This window comes from Colletotrichum siamense (assembly GCF_013390195.1).
Source record: "Colletotrichum siamense strain Cg363 chromosome Unknown KSG_Cg363_contig01, whole genome shotgun sequence".
In the NCBI taxonomy this organism is placed as follows: domain Eukaryota; kingdom Fungi; phylum Ascomycota; class Sordariomycetes; order Glomerellales; family Glomerellaceae; genus Colletotrichum; species Colletotrichum siamense.
This window is the reverse complement of record NW_023501014.1, coordinates 6734844-6747792: the sequence shown is the minus strand read 5'-3', so window position 1 is coordinate 6747792 and position 12949 is coordinate 6734844. Positions and strand designations below refer to the sequence as shown.

The window sequence follows — 12949 nt, the reverse complement described above, 5'->3', positions numbered from 1 at the left end:
AGGGAGCGGGTTCTGAGAGAGCACGTCGATGGAACCAGAGGGTGAGAGGTCAACCACAGTCTATTCCAAGGAAAGATGTCATGTTTTTACGGGCGGAAGGCCAAGGCGGAGGGAGAGTGTGCCTTCGTGAACGCAGCGCCAACTCAAGCATGAGGGGCGATACGCTTGAAGAAAATCCAAAGGTGTTCTGTACCTTCCTGAAAGTAGATTAAAAACCAGACCACAGTAATGAGCTGGAGGGACCCAGACTGGGATTGCAGTAAAATCAGACAAGCCCTTTGTGTACGCACCTGTTTCGTCCTCGCTGCCCTCACCACAACAACAGACCTTCCTTTTAGCAACCACCTTTCACACAATCTCCTCCTACACAACAAAAACAATAGCAATATTGCACTTCTCTTACTCACCATCCCTCACAAAAACCTTTGCTCCTTCACAAAATCAGACTGTGGCATTGTTTTAAATTTGTTCTCTTGCAATCGCGCGCCACTTTCACAACCCTCGTCAAAGCATCAACAAAACAATCCTTATCCACGCGCTTGCCCCAGTTGCATTCAGAAACAATGCTGCAACCCCCTAACAATCACATGCAGGTTGACGACCAGGATGACTTGCGCGTAAGTCATTTTATACTCGCACCGGAGCCATCCGCTAACCGCGTTCCTCGTGCAGTACATCATGGACATGTTCCAATACCACACGGCTGAGATGACGGCAGCCAAGGACAACCTCAAACAGATGCAGTTGGCCCTCGAAGCCAAGTACTCCAAGCTGCAGAAGCTCCATGGGATTTTCCAGCGATACGTCCGACAGAACCCTAGCATCCCTATCCCCGAAGATCTTCACTTCCGTGGAGAGAGAGAGCTCCAAGTTCGCACGGCAGGATCGGCCGACTATGAGGTTTACGTGCTCAACGCCGACATCAACCAGGATGAGAGCGGCAACTTGACTCTGGCTGGTCCCCACGGCCACCCCAACGTGGGACAGACGCAGCGCGCCCGAAGCGGCAGCCTCCCTCGTGCCCGAGTCTTCGCACATGAGATGCCCCGCGATGAGGTTGACCGCCTCACCGCCCTCTACGAGAACCAGTCTCAGAGCCCTCCTGCCACTCTCACTGACATCCACGAGCGCGCGCACGCTCACGCCGCCGCTTACGCCTACAACGACGACGGCGAGAGCGTTCAAGTTGCTGAGGCTGTTGAAGTCCCCCAGGCCCAGGCTGCCGAGGCTGTTCAGGTTCCTCAGGCCGCTCAACCCGCCGAGCAGGCCCAACTCTACGAGAACTATGGAGGCATCAGTCCTGATCCCACGGGCCGCAGGCGTATCGAGGGGCACCCTGGATACTACGGCTTCGACGTCTCCCAGCGACAGGCGGAACTTGATGCAAGCTCGTACCCTGGTAATTGGATGCGTGGGCTTCCGCCGAATGATCCCCTTCAAGCCATGGCCCCGCCCGCGGCTGACCCCCTCGCGTGGCTTCGGGATAACAGCCCGCCGCAGATCAACTCCATCACGCGGCCATCGCCTGACGTGCGAACCCTCTATTCTCTGGAGAGGTACCCGGCGAGAGAGTACACCTCGAACCCCCCGTACCCCCCGACGACGATGCAGGAGTACAACCAGCCGATGGGACCCTCCTCTACGGTTGATGCCTTCACTGGGACCCAGTACGAGGTCTTTCCTGAGGACGCTTGCATGGACTTAGTTAGAAGGCTAGTAGCTACGGACGGTCCGCCATCCGAACGAGAAATCATGGAGAGACTTAACTTTCCCGGCGACGACGCGGACTACACGGTTGCGGAGAACTTTTTCGAAACCTACTACGAGGAGAACGGCGTCGAGGATGCCTTCATCAAGGAAGAGGACACGGATGGAGACGACTTCTTCATCAAGGAGGAAGACTTGGACGGCATGGACATGGAGGAAGTCCCCATCAAGGAAGAGGACAGCGACGGCGACTACATCAAGGACGAGGAGACGAAGGATTGGTTCTTTTGAGGATAGGTACTGACTCTGCTGATCCGGACTGTTTTGATTACTCTGTTTTGAGGCTACTACACTTTGGGCATTGGCTTCATCTACGACTTGGGTGGACGACGAGATGAGCCGCTGGACACTTGCTGCTGCTGAGTTTTGGGCAGATTGAGGCAGAGCAGAGGGTGGAATTGCCGTCGCTTCATAATACTTCTGCCTCTAATTACAGATTGGGCACTTGATAGCAAATTTGATTCTTACATTTGATCGTGCCTTCCCATTCTTGGAGATTTGCGAAAACTCGCTTCACCTTCTGAAAATTCTGCCAAAGAGCCACAGGTTAAGCTTGCTCAGGGATGTATCGACCAGTGCCTGCAAGTGCTTGAAATTTGAAGCAAAGCAGAAATATTTCTTTATCCGTTTACCTGAGTGCCTCTATGTTTGAACACTGAGAGGCAGGCTGATCAGGATTTTCACGACTGCCTTTGATGGGCCACTAGCCAACTGTTACCTGTACCACGACAACTTCACGCGTAGAATAGACATCACTAGAATAGGCATCCACCGCTCAATCTCACCACTTCAGAGCGCCGTTCCCACTCAAGGAGACCAAGACCACCACAACCCTCCTCTCCTACTCGCCAGAGCAGACAAGATGCTCCAGCCCACGCCTGACCCTTATCTTCACATGGAACAGAGCGACATCGAGATACACAATTTCGTCTCCCTCCTTTCTCCAACCTCACCACCAAATCCCCTCATTCCAAAACTCCCATCAACTTCCACAAACTAACACCATGAACCGCCTCCAGCAAGCCGTCGCAGACTACCGCCGCGCCATCACCGAAATGCAAACCCTCAAGCTCCGCTCCAACATCGAGCACAGCATCCGCGAGACGCGCCTCCAGCAGCTCGAGGACCGCGCCGACGCCGCCCTCCACGAGGCGCACGCCATGCTCGAGCTCGCCGACATGCAGTACGCCGACTTCCTCGCCGCCAAGAAGCGCTGCGACGACGTGCGTCAGAGGTACACCGCCGAGCGCCGCGAGCTCATGACCACGCACCTCGAGGTCGGTCAAATCCACGACGTGCTGCTGGAGCAGCGCGAGGCGGTTGCCAGGGAGGCGACGGAGCTCTGGGAAGCGCGCAGGGTTGCTGCTGATAGCGCGCAGCAGCTTGAGGCCTGCTTGGTGAGGGAGAAGGAGCGGCTGGATAAATTGAGAGTGAAGGTTGAGGCGAAAGAGAAGGCTGTTTTGCGCAAGGAGGAGAAGATTGCTCAGGAGAAGGTGAAGATTGAGGAGGCTCAGAGGGAAGCGGCTAAGGGAGGGGTTTGGGGATACGTGATTGCTGTCAGTGAGCGCCGCAGCATTTGAGGATGGCAGACAGGAGACGTGAGACGCCTGTGGCGGCACACCATGATACGCATTGAAGGAGAAGCACGAAAGACTGTTGGGTTACACACACGAAACGATCGAAAAGTTCTGGAATGGAATCTCAGTGAATCACAAGAAATATCCATTCATGACGCGAAAGTGATGCTTCGTAGTATTCGAGCCTAGAGCCTGATCATCTGTCTGGATGTCATCGTCCGATATCGACTTCTTGAATCAGCGAGCAGGACTGGCAGGTATATGAAGGATGCTCCGGACCGCCTTTCTCACCTGCGTGAATTCACATCCATCACACAATTGACCTACTCTCGACGAAAGGATCACCGAACCACATTGGCAAAATGGGAGCCAGCACTGCAAGTAATGTAAGTCTTCGTTCTGTGTGCGGGCGATACGAGCTAATAGCAAATCCGAGAAGACATCCAGCGACACCCAAGTCGACTGTTCCTTGAGCCAATGCGCAGAGATCCTAGGACTCCTCGCAGAATTCAAAGACCTCCCAGATATCCCCAAGCCCAGCAATGATGTACGTTCCCATCCAGCCGCCCATTTGAAATTCCTCGCGTCACATTGGTTGAAACCCCAGCTGACCCTTCTAGTCTCGCGTCCAGATCCAAACATGTACCATCGTCGAACTTTCAGCGCAAAGACGAGCACTGGACCAAGCTTGCAGAATGCTCTGCCGGAGGCTCGGCCTCGTGATCGAAGAAATCGGCAGGGGCGGTAGGCCGGTGCTAAGTAACGATATGAAAAGCACGATCGGGAAGCTGCAGCTCCACGTTCTGACGTCGAGGATGATGATGCCTGGGCCTGCAGTCCAATCACAGAAAACGGCAAAACCCTCCCAGAGCCAAGAACCGTGGTAGCTAGCAAATGTCGGCGTTGGACGCGCACGACGGATAGCGCTCAGGTAGAACTAGAAAAATCAAAAAAGTCAGCCAACTGAAGAAATAATCAAATTCGTTGCATTGGCTTCCACTTACCTAACCAAAAGCTCAGTGACCTCAGGAATGACGTCCTCTCTGAGCTTGCGGACGACGTATTCCTTGTAGCGAAGCTCCTCCGCAGTCTCAGCGCCGAGCATCTGACGTCTGTTCAGCTCTCTCTCGAGGTCAGTGACCATGGTCTGGACACGGAAGACGTTCTCTTGGAGGCGTCTCTTGGCCTGAATATCGCGCATCTGAGGGTCCTCATTATCCTCGCGATGGTAGTCAGCGACAATCTCCTGGTTGTAGGACGACCTGGCGAAGAGGAAGGCCTCAAAGGTCTTAAGGGCAGTCCTTGGAAAATCTCCAGCCAAGAAAGCGGCTACAGCAGGCATGAAGTAGGTGTCGAAGTCCTCCGGGGGAGCAATGTTGGGGATGAACCTGTGAACACGCTGACGAAGAGCGATGCGGCGGCGGCTGTAACGCTGGGGCTGGAATGAATTTCTGTTAGAAGCGTGACAAAACAAAGTGGAGAGTGACAAGGGAAACAGACCTGAGTGAAGGTAACAACCGGCCGGTTGGAGTTACGCAGCTGGTTAGAGGTGCGCAGCTGGTTAGAGGTGTGCAGCTGGTTGGAGGTAGGCAGAGCCTGAGCGAGAGATTGGAGGTTGAGAGCCTCAGTCTCAATCTCGTGCTCAGGAACCATCTGGCCATTCTCATTGAGGCCGTTCTCATCAACGCGCGACACCTGCCCTATGGTGGTGACTCTGCCCTGGTGAGGCATCTGACCAGCCATTTGGCCGCCATGGTCGGTGTCCATGTTTTCTCCCTGAAATATTATTAGCATAAAATTTGGAAGGAGCGCGAAGTAATACTAACGTTCATCGCAGCAGATTTTGTGGATGAAAGAAGAATAGGTGTGGTGTTCTGTTGATGGCGAAGTTGCAAAATCGATAACAAAGTTGGAAAGAGGAGGAGGGTGGGTTGAAAATCACAAGAGCTGTTCTTCAGCAGCAGGCGTGCGTGAAGATGTGAAGATGTGGTACGTGCACCCGCCTTCGGACAACCAACAATAACAATAGGAGGTCGAGCACAATGAGAGCCCTGGTGAGGTCGGAGGGAGAGGGAAAATTTGTCAAAGGATGGTAACAAGTCAAAAGAAGGAAGGCGCACACAACCATCAGGACAAAAGTTGCAAGAGCAAAAATGTGTTTGTATTCAGGGTATCAAAAGGCAAGCCAGTCAGCTCACTGGGAACTCATAATCAATCAAGTGGACATTGTCTGCCGCAAGGAGACGCGCCGCATTGTAAAGACGTCCTCTATCTGCATCTTGACAATGCCAAGCTCACGACCAGTGGCTGCCAAGGTCTTCTTCGTAGCATCCAACTCCTCCCGAAGCTCCTCAGCCTTCTTCTTGAGGCGGAGCTGATCCTCAGACACCTCACTGTAGCCCTGACCCTTGACAATGTTGGAAGCAAGCGTGAAAAGATCGCCCACCTGCTCCTGCTGCACTTGGGTTAGCTGAGCATGGCGAGCCATCCGGACGATTTCGGAAACATCGCTGTCAAAGGTCGCAATCGAGAGCTCGCTGGGAGGAGGAGGTGTTCCTGTCTACATTCAAGTCAGCAAGGGAATCCCAACTGAGTAAGTCCGCATTTGATGTGCTCGAAGTGCTGCCGCTTGTCCGCCTTCTCCCCACGCCGGCTGGCAATGCAACCACGTGTACCCCTCCAGACAAAGTCCTTCTGCAGCGAAGCGCGCGCGAGGCACCTTCAAGCTGCCCTCTTCACCGTTTCCCAGCCGGATCAGACCTGGGCGTGCCTCCCACTGTGCTGAGACCCCGCGCGAGCAGGTGTTCAGATGGGAGCGGGAGACGGCATGGGGGAGCGATCACTGCGAAGGGCAACCAAGCCGGCGCGAGCGCCAGCGAGGGTCAAACAAGGATCCTTTTCAAGAGGCTCTCAGGCGATTTCTCAAGACGGCGAAAGATCCGCCCCGAGAAGCCCAAGCACCTCACGAAGTAGTAAGGCCTGTAACTTTTACGCCCTTCGCCATGACACGTGCAGACTCAAGGCAAAAGAAAGCACACAAATGAGAATGAATGGACTTACCATAAGGTGATTGTTGACATCGACGGTGTCATGAGCATTGGTGGTGCTGGCGAGGGAGCTGAGCTGTTCCAGAAGGCGCGTCAGTAGCTGGTAAAGGAAGGAGCGGCAGAAGGCAAGTGTGAGATGGAATGACCTTCGGAGGGATGAAAAGTGTAGGATGGATGAGAGGAAAAACACGTACCATGGGAGCCTCGCTCGCAGCAACGCCGCTTGCATGCGATGGCTCGAAGTCCATTTGTCGAGGAGTGGGAGAAATGTTTGCGAACGTTGGGATTGGAGGGAGGAAAAATACCTTGGGATGGTTAAAGGGCCCAAGGAGAGAAAGAGATGAGAAATGAGGGAGAGAGTGGCGGTTTGGAGAAAAGCATAAGGCGGAGGAGGAGATGAAGAAGAGGAAGAGGGGAGGCAGGGGAGGTTTAAATACTTGAAAGCAGGGCTGAGGGCATACGAGACGATTTACTGATTGTGCGCCAGCCGACGGTACGTATCGGGAATCTTTTACACCAGCCAATAAAAAAATCGAGATGAGGCGGCCGCTCGTGGTGAACGAAGGCGGGAGACGGTTGAAGCTGAAGGTCGCGGCGAGACCAGACCAAAAGTGGATACGGCGGGTTGCCAGGTGAGATCTCAGGTTGGGAGAGCGTGCGTGAAGGTGAGACGAACCTGGCCCATACTTGGTAGGTAGGTACGGTACCTAGATAGCTTATCTGCCTGGGTCGTCCAGATAAGGAGGAGCTGCATATCTAGAACTTCAGCAAGAGCAAGAGTCCGAGTCACGCTGAAGTCTTGCGGAGGTCTGCGTTCTCATCAGCTGCGATCAGAGCCCAGCAAATTCGGCAACTTCAAGTGTCAATTCACCATCCGTCCAACTCGCAGTCTTTTCTGAATCTCTGATCATGGGAGCCCATCGGAAGAAGCCTGGAAAGAAGCAGCGTCTGGGGAGAAAGGAAGCAAGACGCCGTGATGCCCAGGCCGCTGCTGAAGCTGGCGCGAAGCTCTCGGCGATGAATACCTACTTTCCCTCGTCCGTACCCGAGGCAGCAGAGGCGTTTGGCGTCAGCCAGAACGAACAGAGCGAGGGACTGAACGTCGTCTTGGAGCCTCAGAAAGTAAGTAGGCCTTTCGCCCATGGCCATCAGTCGGCCGCTCCCAGCATCAGCTGACATCCCTTCCTCAGAGAGCCAAGAAGCTCAAGCAGAAGATCACTAGAGGCCAGTTCGAGGATCATCACCGACGCCTGAAGCTTCTGGAGCTCCATGTTGAAGCTGCTGCCAATATCTTCAACAACATCAAGAGCAACCACGAGACGCTTTCCGACCACATCGCCAAAGACCTCAGAAATCTCATCAGAAACTTTTCGGCTGCCTGTGCCGACGGAAGAGCGATTCGAAGCACGGCGAATGATGCGCTGGCTGGTGTGAACCGTCTTGAGACTACCGTGAAGAATCTCGAGGCCAGCGTGGAGCAGCTTGAAGCTATGGCCGAAGACCTCACAGCAAACGACGCCGCGGCAAACGGCACCACAGCTGACGTGATGACTCTCGAGACTGGCATGGAGAACCTCGAAGCCAGCCTGGAGGATCTGACGGCTGACGTGAAGGGTCTTACGGCTGCCTCCGCAAAGCAAGCTCAGGGCATCGAGAAAATCCGAGAAAGTCACCAGGCAGAGATGGCGCCGACGAGGGAGAAGTTCGATGCCGCGGTCAAGACCATGGAGGAGCGGATTTCTGCGATCGAGAGCCAAGTCGAGCAGCTGGTGAAGGGCGCCTCGAGGAGCGCAGCTCAACAGCCCGCCGACCTGACCAAAGGTGGTCGAGCTCAGCAAGTGTGGAAGGGACGCCTTCGCTCTGGCAAGAAGGGATGATTTTGAAGTTGGTGTCTGGACTACATCATGTTGACCAAGTATGGGACGAGTCTTGGCTTTGGGGAGTATCATAATGGGATCAAAGTCGCATGATAGTAATAACAAAGAATGGACCACCGAAAAGGCGAAGAAGTAGTACAAAGCCATTAAAGAAGGAGTTATTCATCATCAAAGGAGTATGTTTGCGCAGAATCCTTAATCTCAGTCGTTGGTATAAAGCGCTCTTCTATCAGACTCTCCAATAATCCTGCGTGGACGCGCCATGTTCATGTGATCCACCTCTGCCTACCATTCCTGCGCAGCATTCTCATCCATCTGCGTCTTATAGGCAGTCTGCGCAGCGTTCCAGTCTGCAAGTCTTCTGGCGTGCTCCTTGTCCCAGGCAAGATTGGCTTGGGCCCTGGCCTTTGCCTCCTGCTTGTACTGCTCAGACTCTTGTCTGACTTGCTTCAGCTCTTTGTGAGCTGCGTCATACTTGACATGGAGATCAAGGAGCTCGCGTTTCAAGCCCCTGGAGATCTGGATTTGCTGCTTGAGCATGATTGCCAAGTCCAGAGAGGTGTAGTCGACCCTTGGCATGTTGTCGCTCTTCTTAGTGGCCATCTGGTTAGCAGCGTGAGCCTACAACATCCAAAAGTCAGCTGGGGCCAAACACCAACAAGTAGAAACTGAAGACAGAAGAAAGCACCCTAGTCTGGATGGATGGACCTACTTTGAAATTGACATCGATCTGGATCAGGTCGCGCATATAATAGCCGCCGGCAGCAGTGGCCGAGACGCGAGAGCCAGTCTGCTACATCCAAAGTCAGTTGATGTCGAACACAAACTGAGTAAGTCCAAAAACACTTGTTCTGTGTGAAGAAGCCGCTCGCCCGCACCCTACCGGGCGGCATAACCGAATGACGAGCACTACCGTATGTCACTCTCACGCGGTTGAATGGCCACGTCCCCCTGGGTGCAGTACCCGTCGGCATAAAGCTCTCCTGTGCGGTTGCCAAACCATTCGAAGCGAGGTCGCATAGCGCTCCACCTCGGCCGTCCCGAAGGCAGACCTTGGTGAAGAGCAGTGGCCCGGTGGGTCGAGAAGGTCGCGAGGGAGATGGCCTCCTCGCAGCCGGCCAGCCGGTGTTGAGGAGGGACCAAGCCCTCAAGGGGCAGTCGGAAATTCTGGCACAAGCGAAAGATCTCGTGCCCGACGCGAACTGCTTCCCTGCGTGGCAGACTCGGAACTTTGCCCTCCCTCATGTCCTTGAAGGCAGGCTCGCGGCAGAGAAAATAGACGAGTGTGGATGTATGAAAGATTGGACTTACGGTCTGCGTAGAGGTCTGGAACGGACGAGAGTTGGCAGAATCAGTGGCCTGACGAGAGGCAGTCGCAGGCTGGGTAGCGACAGCCAGGCCGCGAGAGGTGGTAGTGGTACGATTGGTGACCGGGGGAGCAGCCGGGGCCTGGATTGAGTTAGATGAGAATCAAAAGTGAAGAAGAGTAGTAAAGAAACTCACCGCCTCGTTGACGGTCTTCATGTCGATGATCGTACGCATCTTTGTGATGATGTGCGGATTTTGGTCGTGGGTTGACCTTTTGGCTGGACGAAAAAGTCGTTTTCGGTTGGATGGGAAGGAGGATGAAAAAAAAGGAGATGCAGATGCTCAAGTTGAACGAGTTGAGATAGAAAAAGGACCTAGGGTTTGGACGAGACAGGCGCACACTTTCGTCGCTTGAGAAAAAGAAAAGACTTTTCGCAGTCGAGGCGACCCGATGAGATTTCACCCAACTTAATTTGAAGATGAGGAAAGAGCAGAGACCGTGCCTTTCCTGCCGAAATTGGGTACTTGCAAGGCGGGTGTTACTTAGGTCGGGTGCGAAAGAAACTGTTCTGGGGATGATAAGGTAGGACGTGGACCACCTGCAGTGCCGGCGCCCCACGCAGGTACCCGGACCTTGGCCTCCCGTCCCCTCCAAGTCCCGTTAAACCAGAGTGCCGGCCCACGCGCCAGGAAAGACTTGCTTATCGAGCAGTCCCTCAAAAGTCCTCTGCAAACTCGTCTCCGAGGTGATGTGTGTTTTGTAGCCTCCACCCTTACTACACATCGACCCTATGCCCAACAGCATCCCACGTCGCCATGCCCAAGAACAAGAAGTCCCAACAGGCCAGACGCCATGCGAAGCGTCTTAAGCGGCTCGAAATGAAAGCTCTTTCCGAAGGCTATCTGCACTTGAGCAAGAGCGTGGAACCCAACGAGATTCACGAAGATGGCCTGCATTCTCAAGAGGCATCGTCTCCTCCAGTCAAAATGACCCGTCTGGCCCGCCTCAAGGTACATCCATCCCAAGACGCAGAGCGATGGCATGATGCTGACAGAAAGTAGGTCGCGAACAGAGCGTGGAAGAACATCAACCTCAACATGTCCTTCCTGCGTCGAGACGTCCGGCAGTTCAAGGACACCACGTCATCTGAGATCAAAAAAAAGTTCGCCGACTTGGAGGAGAAGATGAGGGTGCAACTCTACTCATTCTTCGATGCCAAGATGCAACAAGAGTGGAGCATCAACGACATGAAAAGGTTCATGGCCTCGAAAGAGGCACACATGTGCCGGCAGGCGAGGGAAATGGACAAACTGCGCTCAGACAACTATGAGCTGTGACAGGAGCTGGAGAAGGAGCGGGAGAACAGGGAAGCTATGAGAAACGAGCTGAGGCATGACGTGGAAAAGTCTTTGAAGGATAGCGAGGCTGCAATGAAGATGATGACGGAGAATCCGAAGGATCGTACGCGAGGGTCGATAAAGAAGGCTCAGGGCGATGAGGGAGGCTGGAAGGGACGTCTTCGGCGAGGGGTCAGAGGCTGACGCCAAACATGACTTAATGTTCGACACATGAAGACACGAAGCTCGTGGCTCTTAGTTTGCGAGTGACGGGGATAGATCCGCCTGGCATGCACTTGAAATACACTTTTGCATTCATTCGCCTGCGAACATATCGATTCAATGTGAACGGAAACAAATCATTTCGGACTACCAGGCCACGGACACAAACACAAAATGAGCAAAATGGATACTGACTGGTCTGTATTATGGTATTGATGGTGTGTGGCAGTCGCAGCCAACTACAACTGAGTAACCTCAATGCCAGCATTTGGCCGCGCATGCCGTTCTAGGTACATCTAGAGAAGACTCTTTTTGGCAACGTCCTGCATCTCCTTGGCAATTCGCTTACGTTTGTCTATCTGGCTCTCCAAATCCTTCATCTTGTGGATGTCGCTGTAGAGCCCCTACTTGAGATCACCCAGCTTCGCCTTGGCGCGGTTGGCACGCATCTTATCAGTCGCTGCCTTGATTTTGGCAAAGTTGTCCTTCTCAGAGATCCGATCGTTCTCCATTTCCTTGGCAAAGGCCTCAGTTGCAGCGGTCAACTTGTCGATCTGAACAACCAGGCAGCGAAATTGCTCTTGCTGAATTCTCGTGAGTTCGATCATGCGAGAGCCCATTCCAGCATCGTGAGCGGCGCGTAGAACGTTTTCGGACATGCGGTCGAACGTCGGAAGAAAGGAGGAGTCGCCGGGATGCTGTAAACCTGCCTTCATTCAAGTCAGCTAAGAGATCCTCAACTGAGTAAGTCCGCATTCGATCTGCTCGAGAATATTTGCTCCTTGTCCGCCTTCTCCCCAGAGCGGCAGGGTGTCTTAGCCGTAGCTCGGCCCTCTACCACGTGTACCCCTCCAGACAAAGTCCTTCTGGAGGGAGGGGAAATGTACCCAAACATCCTGCTTTCTGAGGCCAGCTGCCAGCCGTGCCTCAGACCCTGGGCGCGCCCCCCAACTGCATGTTCAACCCCCGCGTGAGGGGGAGGCCCACCAGCCGGGACACGCTCCGGGTGATTGATCGTCTCAAAGAGAAAACCCTGCGCCAAACGGAAACCCTATTGGAAGACGGAACAGTGCTTGCCTGCAGGCGGCGAGAAGATCCGCCAGCAGACAGCCATTCCATCATCCAACATGGCGTGGGCCCGTAAGAGGTGATCTCCTTGCAACGACGCGTGCAGACTTGGAGCAAAGGAAAGCAGTCGAATGTGAATGAGATGGACTTACGGTGTTTGCGGTCGAGGAGGGGTTGGCAGCGGTGCTGCTGTCGGCCGGAGCGTCCTTCTGTTGCGAGCGAGGGGTCAGTTTCCATTGCGGATGAAAAGGGAATTTGGGCAGTTGCGGGAGAAGACATGAAATGACGATCATTTGTTTTGGGGTGGGATCGGAGACGGTTGAGAGGAGGGAGAAGTGTGAACAGTACCATGTTGGTGTCTGAGGACGGACCCAAGCTCTCGGAGGCAACGTTGGGAGTGTCCATCTGCAAAGTCGTGAGTGAAGGCCTCTCTCTGAAGGAAATTGGCGCATACCATGTTGAGTGCAAGGATGAGATAAACTCGGAATGATGTGAGAGAAGAAGGGAGAGAAAAAGCAAAAGTCAGTGGAACTGAATTCTCTGAGGATGAGAAAAGCTGACGGCCCGACAACCTACGAACTCTAGCCCTGAGTCAATCGGGATAACCGAGCCGACCGCCCACACGCACAGCAAAATCCCATGAAACTAGCGACGGAAAAAAAGGTGAGATGGGATGGCCCGTTACGGCGCTCGACATTCACCATCGAACAAAAAGCTGAGGTCGTCGGGAAGAGTGTGTCATTGA

General features: G+C 53.9%; 6 protein-coding genes across 6 annotated transcripts; 3 read left to right on the top strand and 3 right to left on the bottom strand.

The window, feature by feature from the left end:
* Positions 1-563: 563 nt before the first annotated feature.
* CGCS363_v001715 (uncharacterized protein) lies at positions 564-1998 on the top strand (the record flags this gene model as incomplete). Its single annotated transcript, XM_036633564.1, has 2 exons — positions 564-617; positions 673-1998. 2 exons carry the CDS (start codon positions 564-566, stop codon positions 1996-1998), a joined length of 1380 nt encoding a protein of 459 aa, XP_036502762.1.
* A 773-nt stretch (positions 1999-2771) lies between these two features.
* CGCS363_v001714 (uncharacterized protein) lies at positions 2772-3347 on the top strand (the record flags this gene model as incomplete). The annotated part of the gene is made up of 1 exon (XM_036633563.1): positions 2772-3347. One exon carries the CDS (start codon positions 2772-2774, stop codon positions 3345-3347), a length of 576 nt encoding a protein of 191 aa, XP_036502763.1.
* A 924-nt stretch (positions 3348-4271) lies between these two features.
* Positions 4272-5176, bottom strand: CGCS363_v001713 (uncharacterized protein; the record flags this gene model as incomplete). The annotated part of the gene is made up of 4 exons (XM_036633562.1): positions 4272-4281; positions 4349-4782; positions 4845-5120; positions 5171-5176. 4 exons carry the CDS (start codon positions 5174-5176, stop codon positions 4272-4274), a joined length of 726 nt encoding a protein of 241 aa, XP_036502760.1.
* Positions 5177-5559: 383 nt separating this feature from the next.
* Positions 5560-5832, bottom strand: CGCS363_v001712 (uncharacterized protein; the record flags this gene model as incomplete). Its single annotated transcript, XM_036633561.1, has 1 exon — positions 5560-5832. The coding sequence occupies one exon, from the start codon at positions 5830-5832 to the stop codon at positions 5560-5562; it is 273 nt and encodes a 90-aa protein (XP_036502761.1).
* Positions 5833-7300: 1468 nt separating this feature from the next.
* Positions 7301-8268, top strand: CGCS363_v001711 (uncharacterized protein; the record flags this gene model as incomplete). Its single annotated transcript, XM_036633560.1, has 2 exons — positions 7301-7513; positions 7582-8268. 2 exons carry the CDS (start codon positions 7301-7303, stop codon positions 8266-8268), a joined length of 900 nt encoding a protein of 299 aa, XP_036502758.1.
* Positions 8269-8553: 285 nt separating this feature from the next.
* CGCS363_v001710 (uncharacterized protein) lies at positions 8554-9810 on the bottom strand (the record flags this gene model as incomplete). The annotated part of the gene is made up of 4 exons (XM_036633559.1): positions 8554-8889; positions 8981-9061; positions 9580-9717; positions 9772-9810. The coding sequence occupies 4 exons, from the start codon at positions 9808-9810 to the stop codon at positions 8554-8556; spliced, it is 594 nt and encodes a 197-aa protein (XP_036502759.1).
* Between the last annotated feature and the right edge of the window lie 3139 nt (positions 9811-12949).